The following is a 19,330-nucleotide window of genomic DNA, read 5'->3' on the forward strand; positions in this document are numbered from 1 at the left end:
GCCTCCCAAGCAGCTGGGATTACAGGTGCCCACCACCATGTCCAGCTATTTTTTTTTTTTTTTTTTTTTTGTATTTTTAGTAGAGACAGGATTTTACCACATTGGCCAGGCTGGTTTCAAACTCCTGACCTCAGGTGATCCTGAGCATCACCTGAGCATCAGGTGATCTGCCCACCTCGGCCTCTTAGAGTGCTGGGATTACAGATGTGAGCCACTGCACCTGGTCCCCAGTACTTCTTAATGTCTCCTGCTAAGAAAATTAGATGGGGAGGTATCTATCTCCTGCACTCTTTTCTCTTGGGACTTACGCACTGGGCTTGGCATGCCATACACTTCCAAATTAAGTGTCTACATATCCACCTAGAAGTCAATATGATACAGTGGGGGAATACCAAGGTCACATACCAAATTTCCATAGAGAATATCATCTAAAGCTAAACCCCCAAAAGCTACTTTTAAAATACAACACATACTATCACAAAGCTGGTTCTTGGTAGACCTCAGCCCTGAACGCTGAAGGCACCTCAAATGAAAATTAAAAATTAACATGAGAGGGAACCACTTGCTAACTCATTCTATGAAGCCAGCATTATCAACCAAAAACAGATAAAGATGTTACATAAAATGTAATGGTGTATCTCATAAACGTAGATGTAAAAATCCTTAATAAAATATTAACTGATCAAATCCAACAATATATAAAAATAACTATAAATTATAATCTAGTAGGATTTATTCCAAGTTTGCAAAGCCTGGTTCAACATTTGAAAAGCGTATCACATCAATGGTATAATGAAAAATAAGCATACATCATATCAATAGATGCAGAAGAAATATTTGATAAATTCTAACAAATACTCATAATAAAAACTCTCAACAAACTAGGAATAGAGTGGGGCCTTCTCAACTTGGTAAAAAAAAAATTACAAAAATCTCACAGCTAACATCACACTTAATGGTGAGAATTAGATGCTTTCCCCCTTATAATCAAGAACAAGGCAAGGATGTCCCCTCTTACTACCCTTACTTACTCATCATTGTAGTGGAACTCTTAGCTAATGCAAGAAGACAAAAAAATAAAATAAAATAAAGCTCACATCTTTAAAAGGAATAAATACAACTATCTTTGTTTGCAGATAACATGCTTGTCTACGTAGAAAATTTCAAGGAATCAGTAAAAACTACTAGAGCTAATAGTGAGTCCTGAAAGGCCAAAGGATGCAAGGGCAATATACTACAGTCAATGTCCCATATTTCAGCAACAAACAATTGAAATATAAAATTAAAAAGAATACAATTTATATTTACATTTAAATTTTTCTATCAAAAAAGAAATAGGTATAAATGTAACAAAGAATGTTTAAGATCTATATGTGAAAAACTATGAAACTCAATAGGAATCATTAAAGATCCTCATAAATAGAGAGATATTTTATGTTTATAAATATGATAGCTTGATATTTTTAAGGTGTCAATTATTCCCAACATAATCTATAGGTATAACACAATCTCAATACAATTCAAGTAAGTTATTTTGTGGATATCAACAAATTGATTCTAAAGTCTACAAGAAAAGGTAACAGACTCAGGACACCAACACAATATTGAAAAAAAAGAAGAAAGCTGGAGGGCTGACACTATCCAACTTCAAGACTTATTATCAAGCTATGGTAATCAAGACAGGATGATACTGGCAAGAGAACAGACCAACTGATCAATGGAACAAAATACAGAGGGCAGAAATAGATGCACACAAATACGTTCAATTAATCTTTGGCAAGGAAAAAGGCAAGTCAATGAAGAAATAATGGTCTTTTCAGCAAATGGTCTTGGAATAATTGGACTTCTATATGCAAAAAAAAAAGCAAAAACAAAAACAAAAACAAACAAACAAACAGAAAAACCGAATGAATGCAGACACAGAACTACCTTTTACAAAATTTAACTCAAAAGGGATCATAGACCTAAACTGCAAAATGAAAAACTATACAACTTCAAGAGACAAGATAGGAGAACATCTAAGTTACCCTGGATTACGTGATGATTACTTACAGACATCAAAAGCATAATCCATGGAAAACAATTAATAATTAGATTTATTAAAATTAAAATGTTTATTCCTCAAAAGACAATGTTAAGACAATGCAAACACAAGCTGCAGACTGGTAGAAATATTTGCAAAACACATTTCTGACAAAGAACTTGTATACAAAATATACTAAGAACTCGAAAAACTCAGTGACAAGAAAATGATTCAGTTAATAAATCCACAAAAGATCAAACCAGCCACCTCATCGAAGGCATATAAGCACACAAAAAGATGCTGAACATTGCTTAAAATTAGAGGACTACAAATTAAAACAATGAGATACCACTACACACCTATTTGAATGAATAAAATAAATGGACAATATAAAATTCTGGTGAGAATGTAGAACACCAGAAACTTACATTCATTCCTGGTGGGAATGCAAAATCTTACAGCCACTTTGGAAGATAGTCTGGCAGTTTCTCCGAAGGCTACAATATAATCTTCTCATAAATTCCAGCATTCATATTCCTAGGTATTTCCCCAACTCGGTTAAAACTTATGTCCACATAAAAAACTGCACGTGAGTATCAACAGAAGCTTTATTCATAATAACCAAAAGCCAGAAGCAATCAATATGTGCTTTGATAGGCAAAATGTATTTATAAAATAGTGGTATATTCATACAATGGAATATTGTTCACTGATAAAAAGAAATGAGCTATCAAGCTACAAACAGCTGTGGAAGAACCTTAAATTACTGAGTGACAGAGCCAGTCTGAAAAGTCCCCATGCTATATTATTCTGATTATATGATTTTCTAGGAAAGGGAAAACTATACATTGTAAAAAGATCAGTGATTACTTGGGACTCTGGGGAAGAAAAGAGGGATGAATAGGTGAAACATAGGATAGTTTAGAGTAGTGAAGGCTATTCTACATGATACTGTCAGTGGTAAATAAGTGACAACATGCATTTGTCAATGCATACTGCATTGTACATTGCACATTTCTATGCATTTGTACATATAAATGTATAATACAACATAATAAGTGAAACTTAACATAAGTAAATTAAAAAATATCATTGAGGAGTATGAGGGACACCAGTAAAGAATACAGAACTAATTTAACTGTATTAAAAATATATGAAACAATTTCACCGAATGGGGTGGGGGAAAAGTAAGCTACCTTAGTCACTTTGGAAATGAATGGAATCTGTAAGACTAAAAGCAAAAGGACCCATACACTGTACCCTAGTTGACAAAGATATTTCCTATGGTAGTAGCAGTTAATTATTCTGATACTCTTCTACATGTATACTAGAAGTGAACAATTACATAAATGAGTGGTGGTTAATAGGAGCCATATTTCTCACTGTTCGGGTGGAAATGTACAGATCAACAAGAAATGAAGCTTCATTAATCCATGCAGAAACATATTCAAGTTAAAGACATTAGTAAGAACTCATGTTCAGCTTAATATAGACAAACATGGAAATATTTATAAACGTATACATATATAGGTTAGTATACACACATATATTTTCATTGCTCTGTCTGCTTAGAGGCCGTAAAAGAAATGATACATCAGAAGCAAAGGGTATACCCAGCATTCAGATCTTGCATTCTAATATTCTCCAATAAAAGGAGCCAGAGCTTCTTAGAGATAATGGATGGTTCTAGCACTGGAGCAAGAAATATACAAAATAAGCCCCCAGTATCTTACAGTGTCAGAAAGAAAAGAAGTGCTAAACTAATAATAATCATTATCACAATCACAATACTGGTATGTAAAAATGACACCCAAAATATAACATAATATTCGTGAATCCATACTGATGTAAAAAATGATTGAATGAAATAATAAATGGTAGAGAAGAGATAAATCTCCCATGTAGAAAAATCCAAATAAATTATGTAGACACTCCGGCTCTAGTACCATAACTCCCTATTCCTTAAGTGTGGCTTACACAGAGCTCCTCCCCTCCAAAGAGTATGGTGTAGAAAGGGGACACAGAGTGAGTTTACAATGGAGAAACTTGCAAAACACTACTTCAGCCAATGAACAAGGTCAATGCCAACATTCTTAATTACATAGAAAGTATGCAACTGATATGAGATGACAAATATGGTATTTTACTTCTGTGGTCTTTCTCCCAAAACTCCAAAGCTCATCTGATTGAGACAAACTTCAGACAAATTCCAATAGAGAGATGTCCTGCAATGTAACTGAACAGCACTCCTCAAAACTCTGAAGGTCATCGAAAACAAGGACATTCTGAGAAACTGTCCACAGCCAAAAAGAGCCTAAGAAGACATGACAACTAAATGCAATGTGTTACCCTTGATGGTATCTTAAAACAGAAAAAGCACACTTGGTAAAAACTAAAGAAGTTTAAATCAACTCTGGACTTTAGTTAATAATAATGTATCGATGTTGGTTTGTTATTTTAACAAATATACCATACTAATGTAAGATGTTAATAAGAGAGGAGACTGTGTATAAGGATGGAATACATGGGAACTCCATACTATCTGCTTAACTTTTCTGTAAATTTAAAACTGTTTTTTTAAAAATCAAATGAATGTATGAATTATAATAGTAAATCATGGCCATACTTTAGAATATTTGAAAGTCATTTCTTTTTTTTTTTTTTTTTTTGAGACAGAGTCTCATTCTGTTGCCCAGACTGGAGTGCAGTTGGCCCAGTCTTGGCTCACTGCAACCTCCCCTTCCCAGATTCAAGCTATTGTCCTGCCTTGGCCTCCTGAGTAGCTGGGACTATAGGTACACACCACCACGCCTGGCTAATTTTTGTATTTTTAGTACAGATGAGGTTTTACCATGTTGGCCAGGCTGGTCTCAAACTCCTGACCTCAGGTGATCCACCTGCCTTGACCTCCTAAAATGCTGGGATTACAGGCATGAGCCACCATTCCCAGCCTTGGCAGTTATTTCTTTTTAAAGTATATTACTCGGCAGAAGACACACCCATACTATAATTCTAAATGAAACAGGAAGCACAATATTTTAAAAGTACAGATACTCCTAGACTTATGATAGGATTATGTCCTTAAACCCTTTGTAAGTTGAAATTATCATTAAGTCAAAAATGCATTTAATTCAGCTAACCTACTGAACATCATAATTTAGCCTTGCCTACCTTAAACTTGCTCAGAACACATATGTTGTTACCCCACCATAGGGCAAAAATCATCTGGCAACACAACGTACTGTGGAGTATCATTGTTTACCCTCTTGATTGTGTGGCTGACTGGGAGCTATGGCTCCCTGCCACTGCCCAGCAATGAGAGAGAGTATCCTACTGCATACAGGAAAATATCAAAATTCAAAATTTGAAGTATGGTTTTACTGAATGTGTATTGCTTTTGCCCCATCTTAAAGTTGATAAATCATAAGTGGATCCATGGTAAGTTGGGGACCATCTGCATAAAGCTAATCATAAAAAATTAGCAGAATACATAAAAATAAACACTAAAAAATACATCCTAAGGATAGGAATCCTATTAACTTCATATTAACATTATAAGGAAGAAAATAAAAATCACCTGCAGCTATAACTTCATGCAAAAAATTACAATGCAATCAAGTCTATTAAAACATCAAAAATATCAAACAAATCAGATAAGATACCCCATTTTGCATGTCTCTAACTTCTTACATCTTTCAAAGAGGAGGAAATTTTTTTTTAAGTTTAGTATATTTCACAAGTATTCTAAACTGAGCTGCTGAAGCAGTAAAAAAATAATTAAATATTATTGCTATTTCACACAGGAATAGCGATGACTTCAGGTGATTTTAATTTTCTTCCTTATAATGTTTTATTTTTTAAAAATAATTATTATAAAACTGTATTTTTTTAATATTAGGAAACAATCCACCACTTTAAAAACATAAGGTTTCTGGATCCCCCTCAACACTCCATTTTTATCTCCACGAGAATGGGAGGACATGTAACAAAATATCCAAAATCTTTGGCTGACAAGAATATCTTTAAAATTCTTTCCAATTCTCGGACAATGAGAACTGCATAAATTTTAACCAAAATCCAGATCCCAGCTATGCATTTGGTAGGGAACCAGAAATATTTAATTGTCACATGACTGCCACATACACAGGTTAACATAATTTTGTGTCAGGTATCCTCATAATTTACCAGTGTCCTAACAGACTACAAATGAGCCCAACTTATTGTTACACAGTATACATGCAGTATATTTTTGTTATAAAGTATGTCTGCACATCATTGTTTGTTTGTTTTACATTTCCATCTGATTGAAACAGGAAGCCTGTTCTTGTGTGCAATGTGGTACTCATGCTTAGGATGGACAGAGGTTTAAATAGGAGTTAGTAAGCATGTGCAACATAAAGGATGATTGTCAATTTAGCACAAGTTTGTATAATTTGCAACAGTTATTTTATTGGCTTGTTTGCTTTAATTTTAAGATTAGTCCATTTGCATATTACCTGAAGGCTCCTATCAGGAACTATTGAAGAGATTTAGAGGATAAAATCTTAAAAGAAAGACTTTCTGGAAGTTGAGCAAATAGGAACTTAAGCATTTCTAAAAGTTAAAGAATCACTAATTTGTAAATACGTAATAGTCCTAACCATATTAAATTTTGACTATACAGGAAACAGGTAGGATAAGATTATTAATGTATAAAGGTTATGAAATGTAGTGAAATTCTACATTAATCCACAAGGGGGAAAAAAAATGGAGAGAAACAAATTAGACTGCAGATATTCGACAAGTAGTTTACTATTCCCGGTTCTTGCTGCCACATTCTATTCTTGAATCATTTTCACTCAACTAATTTACTCATATGTAAAAATAACATCACAACATAAATTAATGATTTAAAAAATTGAGATAGACAGGCCTAAGTGTTTCTGAAAAAAATATACCAACCATCTTCATAGCAATAAGTTTCCATTTTGTCCAACTTAACTTTAAGAGTATAAATCAAAAAACAAATCAAGAAGTTAAAATCAAAGTATTAAAATCAGGACACAGCACCAACTTTGTTTTCTTTTCCAGCCTTTACCTTCCGGCTCGTTTTTGATGAGCTCTTCCATTTTCCTCTGCTTCAAGGTGTCAACAACATCAGCTAAACTGCCCTTGCGCCGTTCAGGAGTTCCCAGGGCTGTACTAGACAAGGACTCGCCACTCTGTCGCCCACCTTCTTCTGCCTTCTGAGGTGAGGTAGATGAGTTGTGTGGGGCAAATGAAGACATAACTTTATTGCCATCAACTTCCTGAAAGAGAAAGCAAAAGGACAAATAATTGTTTAAAATTCAGAAACTTAAAAAAAATTGGTTATATAGCTTATTCAGCTGAAAGATTGAAAAGTGAAATGTCACACTGCAAGAAGCAGAAAAACAAAGAAATTTCAAAAATGAATAAATCAGGTTTGCATGGTAGGACTAGAGTAAGTCAAAGATCTATTCAAAGGAGAAACCAAAATTTGGAGATTCTCTCCTTTAAACTGAGTATAAATGACAATATAGTCTTATATGAAGCCTATATTATTAGATTTGTTTATTTTCCTGCTTTTGTTTGAGAGTCTCGGATTTTCCTATGGATATTAAATGTACTGATCATTTGTGTTAAACTTCTTGACTTTGTAATATTTAAACAAATATCATTACACACAATTTATTTTCATTTTCAGTAGCTGCCTCTTCTTGATAAATACTCCAATTAAAGTTTTAATTTTCTACCTCCCTCTCCTACTTTTAAGAAAGCATCCATCACATGGGTTATTTGACATCAGACAAGAATATTCCAAGTTCAATTTTGCCAATGCTGAAGACATTTTCAATTTCATTTGTTATATGAAGCACAGTTTCTGTCAATACTCAGCTATTTTGTATTTTAATCCTCATTTGCCCTATAAAATAAGGTCTGTTGCAGTTTTTGCTTCTTCATAATCATGTGAGTATGTGAATGAAAATAATTTATTGTGTGGTTCTAAAATGTAAATATCTTTTTATAGTCTATTGTCATCATTTTCTCACATATTCTAGCACAACTCTGGTAATTTGTATAATATTTGGGGAATATTTTGTAGAAAAGATACTAAGTTGATTTTTTAGAAATTATCAGGAGGAGTGATAATTAAATGATAAAGAAAAATTAATTTTCCTAAAGATTTTCCTTGTAGTCTCTTACTTCCATAATCCTTTACCTTCCACAAAACAGACATCTTAAACATAAAGCTGTATCCTAAGATCTTTGAGTCTTACCCTAAAAATATTTCTTAATTCTGCAACATTAAAAGTTTGTATTAAAATATATTTGAACGTGTGCCTATTTAATATTCAGGATATTAGTTTATACCTGTTGCACATTTCTTCTCTACCTATTTAAGACACGTTAATACAATCTGTTGACCTCCAAAAAGTAACAAATCACACTGATTGATACTCAATGTTTTTAAGGTTAATGCAATATTTCTGACTAGCTTAAAAATATGCTAACATAGTTGGTTAAAAAACTATCAGTGTAATTTTAAAAAATAGATTAAAAATAGAGATGTCAACACAAACATAATCTGTTAATATGATTTTTTTTTGCTGTTAACAGATATTAGTGAGTATAGGGACAACAGGCTATGCTACAAACATCAGTTTGTTGCATGTGGCTGAGGCATTTGGGGAAGGCAAAAAAAAATGCGCAACAGAATCTTCCAAATTATAATTCTAAATCTCAAATGGCTTTCATTTCTCACAAACATTACAGAATATGCCTCTGACTAGCACTATGCCTTGAGTGAATATTTTATGGACAAAGTAGCTTATAACACACGGGTTTAGAAATCAATATACAAAATGTAACAATTACAAACTCCTGCAGGTTAAGTGAAGGTACACTTCTGGTATTATTAAAACCTACATATATATACAAACACATAAACACACACATACACATACACACCCCTAAAAAGAGCAATCACAAATTCATTCAGTAAATTAATAGGAATGTTTTTATGAATGGCCCATAACACACATTAGCTTAGTTTCATGTGCAAACCAGAATATTGAGAAACATCTGTACTAATTTTCCACAGATCTTTCTTCTCATTTCTTTCCAGGACCAAAAGCAGAAACATCCCAATGTTAGCTTCACTTTGAACTTTTCTCTATCTGTACTCTGTTTTCACATTATATGATGACAAACTTTAGAAACAATAATTGGGGAGCTGACCTTTAATTGCCATAATTGAACATTACAATGAAATCAAGTCTATTAAAATATCAAAAATGTCAACAAATATCCAGATAACGTATCCCATTTTGCATACCTCTAACTTTCTATACCTTTCAAAGAGAAAAAAAAGTATGTTTTAAAGTTTAATATATTTCACAAGTATTCTAAACTCAGTTGCTGCAGTCGTATAAAAATAAATTAATTAAACATTATTGCTATTTCACACAGGAATATTTATCTTATCAGTATTTTACCTGCCTGATTACATTTCAGCCTCTGGCACTGTTAATCTCCTTAACAGTTTTATGTAGTTAACAGCTGTTTGAGTGTGGGACTCCATTGTTCATTTGCATGGTGAATAGCTTGTTAAGGAGTGGTAGCACAGTCTTCAGTCAAGGAAAGCCTATCTTTTTCAGAGCTCCTTCCCTGGGATTGCATTTGTCATACATGAAGTAATGATTCCATGTTTCACTTCACTTTGCTGGCAGGTGAAATCAAGAGAACCAGCTAACATACGCATAAGTGGTCCAGACCAGCAATATCTATTTAATCAAGTTGTGTGAATTCTAAGGGCATATCAGTACTTTGCAAACAAGTTCCCAGAACTGTGATATATGACCTCTAAAGTCTAATCGTAAAAGAGGTTTCTCAACTTTCAAAATAAAGTTGATAATCTTCCTTTGTTATTTTTGAACAAGTTTTGCTTAATCTTACCCTTTTTGTTATCTTTGCAACCAATAGAAAAAGGGTCTGCCTAACATATATATTCTCATTAAAATATCTTTTTAAAACTGAATTCTTGTTAATTCATTTTAAGGACAGAATATTGCTATGAAGACGTTGAAAGAAATATTATTTCCACCTTAATATTTAAACTCTAATTTATATGATGAGATAATTAAGAAGAATTAACTCATTTTATAAAAGAAGAGATTATATGAAATAACCAGATGCATGTGTTTCTTTTATTATTCAAATGACATTTCATCCTTAACTTCTGGCCTTAAGAAACATATTATTATGCTTACTTCTTGGCCTTATAAACTGAAATTAAGTTCATGCTTAGAAACATTACATTAATATTCCAATCTATCAGACAGTAATTGATAAGAATGATAGCAAACATGTATTGAATACTTTGTGTTAGGCAGGGCTTAAAGTGCTTTACATGTATTAACTCAATTCTCATGGCAAGCCTAATTATAATTTCCATTTCATATCTCGATAAACTGAGGCAGAGAGACTGAAGCACAGTATATGCTCAACGTCACATGACTATCAAAAGGCAGAGTGAAAAATCAGCCCCAACCTATTGGGCTCCAGAGCTCTCATGGACAAAGCCCTTATGGACAAAGTAGCTTATAGCATACCTGGATTTAGAAATCAATGTTATTATACCTCTTTCATCTATGTCTGCATCTATCAATGTTATGGGTGAACAAGACATTTGTCTTTTTAATAAGTATGAAAATGAGAGGTTTCCACCCCAATATGTTCAAGTCCTAAAGAAAACAAACGAGATATATGTGTTTAAATTAATTAAATCAACCACATTCCAGACTTATAAAGCTCTGTCCATCCAAATATCCACTGGTTTATGTCATATTTGTTAAAATAAATTTTAATGTTTAAAGAATTATTTAAACCAAATATATAGATTTATATTTTTACATGACTAATCAGAGTAATGGTACTCAGTAGTCTGTTTCTGTAACTATCTTTATAAAATCTGTGAGCATCTCCAGCATCCTTTCCAGTAAAATTAAGTTTTGAATTTAGAAAAAAGCTAGTACAGAAAATCTGGACTATCATCAATTAGATTCTCATGAATGCATGTTCAGTAATTTAGGTACTGTACAGAGATAGCATAGGATGAACTACAGATACACAGAGAGGATGTTTTGGTGCTCAATAAGTTTTGATACAGTCATGTTCCTCTTCCAGCAACAGATTGTGATTTATAAAATATCACCAGGATTGCTGGGCATGGTAGCTCACACCTGTAATCCCAGCACTTTGGGAGACCAAGGTGGGCAGATCACGAGGTCAAGAGATTGAGACCACCCTGGCCAACATGGTGAAACCCCATCTCTACTATAAATACAAAAATTAGCTGGGCATGGTAGCACATGCCTGTAATCCCAGCTACTCTGGACGCTGAGGCAGGGGAATCACTTGAACCCACAAGGCGGAGGTTGCAGAGAGCCAAGATCGCGTCACTGCACTCCAGCCTGGCAATACAGCTAGACTCCGTCTACAAAAAAAAAAAAAAAAAAAAAGGAAGAAGAAGAAGAAATCACCAGGACAACGTAAAACAAAACTTCAAAAAATATCTTAAAAGCTATAATATTTGACTGTTCCTTAAATTTCATCAAAAGAGGATAAAAATATAACTTATTTCAAATGTTGAAACTAAATTTCACTACTTGTAATCTCTTCTGCCAAATTAGGAGGTACCAAATTGAATTTAGTTATAGAAAAAATGTAACTATTGTCTAAAGAGTTCTTTCAATTATTTTTCGAGTTATCTTGATTAAAATAATTTTTCATAAAATGTCTGCATGAAACCCTAAACCACACTTACTCCTTTGGGACTACTGATCCCTTGAAGATAGCTATAAACGCTCTTTTAAACACATATGCACATGCATAAACACACACTCATGTGATTGCACACATAATTTCATATAGTTTTACAGAGTTAACTTTATATGTTCATAGTTCCAGTTATGAACCTCCTCCAGGAAATTCGCTATGAACTCTTATGAACCATGGATTCCAGGTTAAGGAATGTATACCTGACCTAAATGTATACCTTCCCAGAAAAATAACATAAGCTCATCAATATAGATAATTAGGTGGTTTTAAAAAACCAGTTGCCTGCAAAAAAACAAGAAACAAAAAAAAAACCTTATCAAGATAAGTGTATCTTTTATCAAGATAAATGTTTATCTTTTATCAAGATAAAAGTTTATTCATCTTTTATCAAGATGCTTATCTTTTATCGAGATAAAAGTTTATTTAAGGTATATATGTTAATATCTTAAAATTTTACTGCTCCAAAGATAAGCATTTAGAAAGAGATACATATTTTAGTTATTCTTTAAAGAGTAATAAATACAGCAATCATTGTTTTCTTATTCAGCAAACATCTTGTGATAATACGCACAGAAATCTGAAATGCAAGACAGAATTGTTGACTTTTACAAATGAATTCTGCAATTTTGACAGCAAGTTTTATCAGCTCAATTTTCCAATATTAATATTCCTAAAAATGAGTTGTAAATATAAAAGAGATACATTGAGGCAAAACCAAGTTTAAAAAACTCAATAGAGAACACTAAGAAATTTTCTTTGGTTAAGATGATCAAAGTCAGTACTCTGGGAGCAAGATATTGTCGGTTTCCAATAACTACAGAATAAAAGTCAGCACTTCCAGACAGACCTCTGAAGAGTGTTTGTTATAGTAATGATTATGGATGAAGTCATCCCATTTAAAACCTTTCCTTAATTTTTGTCTGAAAAATAGCTAATTGTACTTAGGTCCAGTAGTTCAAACAGTGGAAAATAACAGAAATACTTTTGTTTGGGCTATTTCAGTAATTCACCTAGAGAGAGCTTATCACAACTGGTCATCCTTGTATATTTGAAAAAGCCACTGATGATACCTTTGTAAAACTTCCAGATCAGCACTTATAACATCAGGAATCCTTAGTGCCTAACAACTACAGGGTACACTACTTACGATTATAGATTTTAGATAAGTGGGCCTCGAATCTATCTTGGGATGAGGTCAGGAAGCTACATATGCGCATTTTGTAAAGTTCTCTAAAGAAGTGTGATGATCAGTGGCTAGGCTGGTATGCGCTGGCCTAATCTAGACCACTTACAAACAAGTTAACAGCCAAGTCAGTTTTTAAGGAATGTTTATATTTTAAATATTCAATATTATTATATGATTGAAATTCTCTGAAAATTAGTATTCTGAATCCTTAGAAACATTTATTCACCACAATATTAAAAATGGGTAGAAATTCTAAAATACTTAAATAGGCATCTGCATCCTTTTTTCTCTATGATCTAAGGAAAGCTCTAATTTCCTGAACTAATGAGTTCTAATTTTTTCTAACTTTCAAAGAACATTGGAGAAACTTTACAAATTAATTTGTGTCTTTAATGCAGACGTCGCACACTCTTGGGGTAGACAGAATATTCTAGACAGTAACGGTCCTCATCCAGTTCAGGCAAAAAGATTATCATTTTATAAAAATGGCCCCATTATACTTCAAAAATATAATCCAGCCCGTATTTCAAACATTTCTTATGTATTTTGGGACAGTGCAAACAGAAGTGAGAACTCTTTAATGTTTTTTTCAAAGCCTAAAAATATAGACTCTTTTAAAGATTGCTATTCAACAGGATGGAAATTCAGCAGAAGTCTAACTTGGTTTGCATTTCTTTGCCAAGCATTGAGATGAAATGTTAGTTTAGGCTTATGTTTAATTACTAATTAGGAAACTAAATAAATATTTAAAAGTGTGTTCTTCAAAAATTGCATTCAAATGGTACTAAACAACAATAAAGAATGCTAGCACAGTGACAGGTGATTTTTATAAACATGATTCACAAACGGTGGTCCTCAAAATAATATCATTGGCATCACCAGGGAACACTTTAAACACTTTTCTCAGGCCTCACCCCAGACTTCCTGAATCAGATGTTCAGGAGGTGGAGCCCAACCAAATCTGAGTTAACAAGCCTTCCATGTGAGACTAAAGTTTGAGAACTACTGTCATAGAAAAAACTGTTAAGAGCTAAGGAGAGAAGGAGATGCAGAGAAGGAAAGGGGGGAATTATTAAAAGCTGCAGTGGGGAAGAAAGACATCATTAAAGTAATGGGACAGGAATTTGAGAAGAGTGAGAAAAGGTAAAATATATTCCAGGGAGGAAAAGAAGGGTACTGGGGATGGAGGAGAGTCAGCAAACATGCAAAAATTATATATATATATATATATAAACACATATTGTAGAAGAATGACTTTTAATTTTTTAATAGTTGTTTTTTGGCATTTGTTGAAACAAGCTTATGTTTCCTGATGTCCTACTAACTATATAGATTAGGAAATCCAAGATTTGTGTCAAAATTGAATTGTGAAAATAGATTATTTTTAGAAATTTTAGTTTAAATTTATTAATAATTAGATCTCATTTATAATATAAAAATATTATATTTTGTTTTATAAATCACTGTCATATTTACCATCTAATTTAATTCTGGTGAATGAAACTGAAAGTTAAGGGCAAATTTTGTGATTATCAATAAGAGATGCTATAAATAGGATAAACAGTTTTAAAAATATCTTTACTTTTATGTGGACGCTACGTGGGCAAAAGTGTCTAACGTGTTTTTTTCCCCCCCAAATGCTCCTTCAGAGTATTTGAAAATATTCCTTCAGAATCACATTTGCTAATAATCTCAGAAATGCTGCATTCAAGAATAAAATGTATGTTTTCATGTGCTCTCAAAACCTCTTAATAAGCAAAAGTGGCATTTAGAAAATTGCTAATACATTAACTAATAGAACCTGTAAAAACAAAGAACATTTTGTGCTGTGACAGCCTCATTATCTTCCTGCAGATGATTTGTGCACTATGTCTTACTTATGTTTAAACATCTAGCAAATACACTTTAAGACATTTGATGATCTCTTCCCTGAGCAAAGACCAACCATAAGATGTGTCTAAACAAAAGTGAGACTACAAATCAAAACATTTCCTTTTAACATTTGTAATAAATTTAACATTTATTGTAAGTAGCCACTGATTAGATATAATTTTTCTGTCATTCTCCTAAATCTCTAGAACCTTTTTATTGTCGTTTTTAGTAAACCTGACTAAATATTCACTCTCTGTGTCTGAAGGAATAAATAAGATATAAGGAATTTCTCAAATTTTCATCTGTATTCTATACCGAAATTTGTAATAGAGTTGCGTAAATATAGGAAATTGAGGAAATGACTTATTTTTATTCCACATAGCAACAAATGCAGTTTTTTACACAGAGCATTCACTCAGTAAAGAAGCTAAATGTTTGCTAGCACTGCTTATAACTGGAAACTATGTCTTCAGTAATAAATAAAATAGATTGTAGTCCCCCCATGCAGTAAAATAAAATGGTACCAAAGCAGTATAAAGCAGTTGTTAAGAAACTGGAGGCAGAAGTCTGGATATTTGGGTCAAGGACAGGCTCTGCTATTTATAATCTGTATTATACAGTTACATATAATTCTATAATCTAGGGCAAACTGTCTAAACTCTCTAAATCTGTTTCCTCATCTAGAAAATGGGATAAGTGAAAATTAATACATATGTATATAATTGATCTCCAAAATTTAACAGTAATGAAAAATAAACATTTTAAAAAGGAAATATTACTTCATTCACTCTATTTTCTCTTTCAATTATGTAATAAAATGTTTTGAACGCTAACTTGCAGGGCAGCATACAGATGGGTTAAGTACACAGAATTTGAAGCCAAATAGCTGTGGTTCAAATTCTGGCTCCATCATTCACTAGCTGTGTGACCTTGGACAAGTCACACACATACAATTCAATCCTTGTATGCCTTAATTTTCTCATCTGCAAAATGGGGATAATATTAGCATTTAATACCTCACTGCGTTGTTAGAGGATTGTAAGTTAAAATATAATGAGTTATATGAGCTAGGGTATTACATAAGTTAATAACACGTGTTATGAGCTATAAAATTCATAAAATGGCAACAAATATTACAAGAGTTATATGAGTGTTTGTTAAAATAAGTGTGCTTCCAGGCATATTAGCCTATAAAGATGAATAAAACATAGAATATACAAAAATGAATAAAGCAAAAAATAGACCCTTTACCAGAAAAGTGAAGAAAAAAGATATTAGGAGGAGAAAAGCCCTTTCTTTCACCCACCATGCCAAAAATAGAATAGGCACATACAAGCAGTTTTTAGAGTTATTTCTGCTAAAATCAAACTGTAACCAGGGAAACATTTTTTTAATAGTTTAAAATGTATTTAATGTGGTCCATTTTTAAAGATAACCTAATACAAACTTTTCTTTTGTTTTGAAGGGAATAAAAGGTATTCCACAAAATGCCATACAGCATTAGTAGGCTTTTACCTCTGTTTCATACTCAGTTTTCAAATTTCACAGTTTCATGGTTCTCTTGAAAGTGATAACTCAGGGAAAAGATCAAAGAAAAGATGTTCAATTACTACTCATTATGAAATAAAACTTTTAAAAATGAAAGTTTGAAAAAAATGAAGAGGAATGAATTGTTTGTCATAAATACATGACACCAATTACTTTTTATGTCATATTTCGACTTTTTCTGTTTCTGAGATGTGCACATCAAGCTTTTTCTTTCTTTCTGAGGACATCAGCACCACTAGATTGCCTGGCAAATAAATCCTTCGATTGCTTTACAGGAAAAATATGAAACAACAATAGTAATACGAGGAAGGGTACTATCAAGTACAAATTCTCCATTTTTGCTAGCTTCTCTCTGTTATGCTCCAGCAACATCTTGAAACACAGTCTTCAGGGAATTTCTCTGAGAATCATAAAAGAAAAAGTCTGTAAAACATATGCCTTCTCACTATATGAGGCTAATTTCATAGCCTAAAGTCAATCCGCTCTGTTACGCCACCACACTAGTCTTCCCCTTAAAAAAGTGCTAAAGACCTATTTTTCTATACTAATTAAGACTCTCAATAGAGAACTATGTTTAGGGCAAAAGAAGCTTTTTTTTTTTTTTTTTTTTTTTTTTTGTGAAAGAAACGTTTAACATGAACTGACATTAGGCAGTGAGTTGAGAAATAAGAAACACAAATTTCAGTTCTCAGTCTAAAAGTAATGGTAAGGTATTAAACAGTTCACGGTCTCTTACAAAATTTCTCAACTAGCCAAATTATTTCTTCACACTATAAAGCAGAACTTCCTGAACCCACTTTAGCGGGCCCATAAGGACCATTCCACAGCACACACAATCACTGAGATACTGGCATTCTTAATGTAAAATATTAGGTTCTCTGCAAAGATTATTTTCATGTAGTTTACATGAGCAATGCTTATACACAGATTTAGTCAATCTTATAGTTTTAAAGGATATAAAAAGCACCTTTGATGAGATACACAAAATCTGTTTATTTACTAATGTTTCAATAAAATTATAGCTACCAATTTTGGAGTTCTTAAAGGCACTGTTGCAAATGTTCTATGAACTTTAAAAAAATATAATTCTAGGAGCAATTCCCTGAAGAATGTTATTGCTGTTTAACATATGATGAAATTAAAGTTCTAAAAGTAATTTATCCCAAATAATAGTAAGAAATGGTAAATTGGAGAATGAAATCTAAGATCCAATTCTAAACTCCTTGCTGTGGTCATCATTAAGCTTCCTCAACTGATTCAGGTGCTGCAAGAAATGCCAAAGGTATACAAAAATAAAGCTGGTTTTCTCTCTCTTCAAATAGTTTAAAATTAAATTTGAGAGGCATTGAAATGCACCTGAAACAATTAGTAATCATAACAACTATAATAAGTACTAATTTTTAGAGTAGCAAATTATACATGCAAAAGACGTTTAGAGAAGAGAGAATGCTGGAAATCAAAGAAAAATGGAAAACTTCTTATCACAGTACTAATCACACTCTTTTGGGATTGTTCATTTAATTTTCTTTCTATACCATGAAGGCAGGGAACATGTCTGATTACCCACACACACACTATGCCGTTATTAATGTTCCATTAATACATATTGAGTTAATTATTAATTTATTAAATCTTCATGTATAGAGAGTCTTTTAGTTTAAGCCGAGAAGAAATAAGTGAAGAGGAAAAGAAGAAATAAGTGAATAAGAAAAGAGGAAAAGAGCATTCCCGGAGGCACCACCCAGGAAATTTTACAGTTCATATACACACACACTACAGGGAAGGAAGTGGCTTAACCAAAAGAAATGAAGAATAATAAATACAAGACTAACATAGGAGAGTCATTTCATGAAGGGTCATGAAAGTCAAGTAGGGTAGTTTACATTTGACCTAGCAGGCGAGGAAGAACTATTGTTGATCTATAGCGAGTGATTCTATTAAAGTAGCTTGTTAGGAAGATTAGTCTAGCAGTGGTATGTAGAATTAATTGGGTAGAGGAGAAAGTAAAGATCTCCACTGAATAGGAAACTGTTACCATGACACATATGTGACAATAAAAGGCCTTCCACTAGATTGTAGCAGTGGAAGTTGAAAAGAACCATCATATCTATCTGTCATCTGTGATTATCAACTGTTTTGGAAAATAGGTTACACTCAGCAAGGAGCTTTTCCATACTGCATATATTCAAACTATTTTTGTTCACGTTCCAGAGTGCCTTGCCCTTCTCTCTTCATCCACAGTCTAGTGATAGTTACTTCTATAGGGACAATGACGGGAATGTGTAAGGCATATGGAAAAAGGCTAATAGCTACTTTTAGATAGTTAGATACTCTATACACAATGTGTGATAATCGACAGTGTCCTTGGGGAGTATTTTTTTTTTTTTTTTGAGGCAGAGTCTTGCTCTGTTGTCCAGACTGGAGTGTAGTGGCACAATCTTGACTCACTGCAATTTGTGCCTCCTGGGTTCAAGCAATTCTCCTACCTTCTCCTCCTGAATAGCTGTGATTACAGGTGCCCACCACCACAACTGGCTAATATTTTGTATTTTTACTAGAGACGGAGTTTCACCATATTGGCCAGACTGGTCTCGAACTCCTGATCTCAGGTGATCTGCTCACCTTGGCCTCCCAAAGTACTGGGATTACTGGTGTGAGCCACCATGCGTGGCTGGGAGTTATTTTAATTTGTAATTTAATATGCCTGTGTGTGTGTGTATGCAAGGCAGGTACATATATATGCACTTTGTTGTTTTTTGTTTGTTTGATTTTATAATGTATGCTAATTTCCTATGAGAAGGGCTAAAAAATAATAATAATAAATCACTAATTAAACTTCAGAGCCTCTGCAGAGCAAAGAA

At 33.0% G+C, this 19,330-nt stretch overlaps 1 protein-coding gene across 7 annotated transcripts in view; it reads right to left on the minus strand.

The window, feature by feature from the left end:
• SOX5 (SRY-box transcription factor 5) overlaps nt 1-19,330 on the minus strand; it is a 1,029,303-nt gene that overhangs the window by 301,203 nt on the left and 708,770 nt on the right. For all 7 annotated transcript variants that reach the window (XM_031936285.1, XM_031936283.1, XM_031936282.1 and 4 more), the window contains one exon: nt 7,101-7,311. In XM_031936285.1, the coding sequence (XP_031792145.1) occupies nt 7,101-7,311 (211 nt within the window). The remainder of the gene's footprint in view (nt 1-7,100; nt 7,312-19,330) is intronic.

This window comes from Piliocolobus tephrosceles, chromosome 10, assembly GCF_002776525.5.
Source record: "Piliocolobus tephrosceles isolate RC106 chromosome 10, ASM277652v3, whole genome shotgun sequence".
NCBI lineage: Eukaryota > Metazoa > Chordata > Mammalia > Primates > Cercopithecidae > Piliocolobus > Piliocolobus tephrosceles.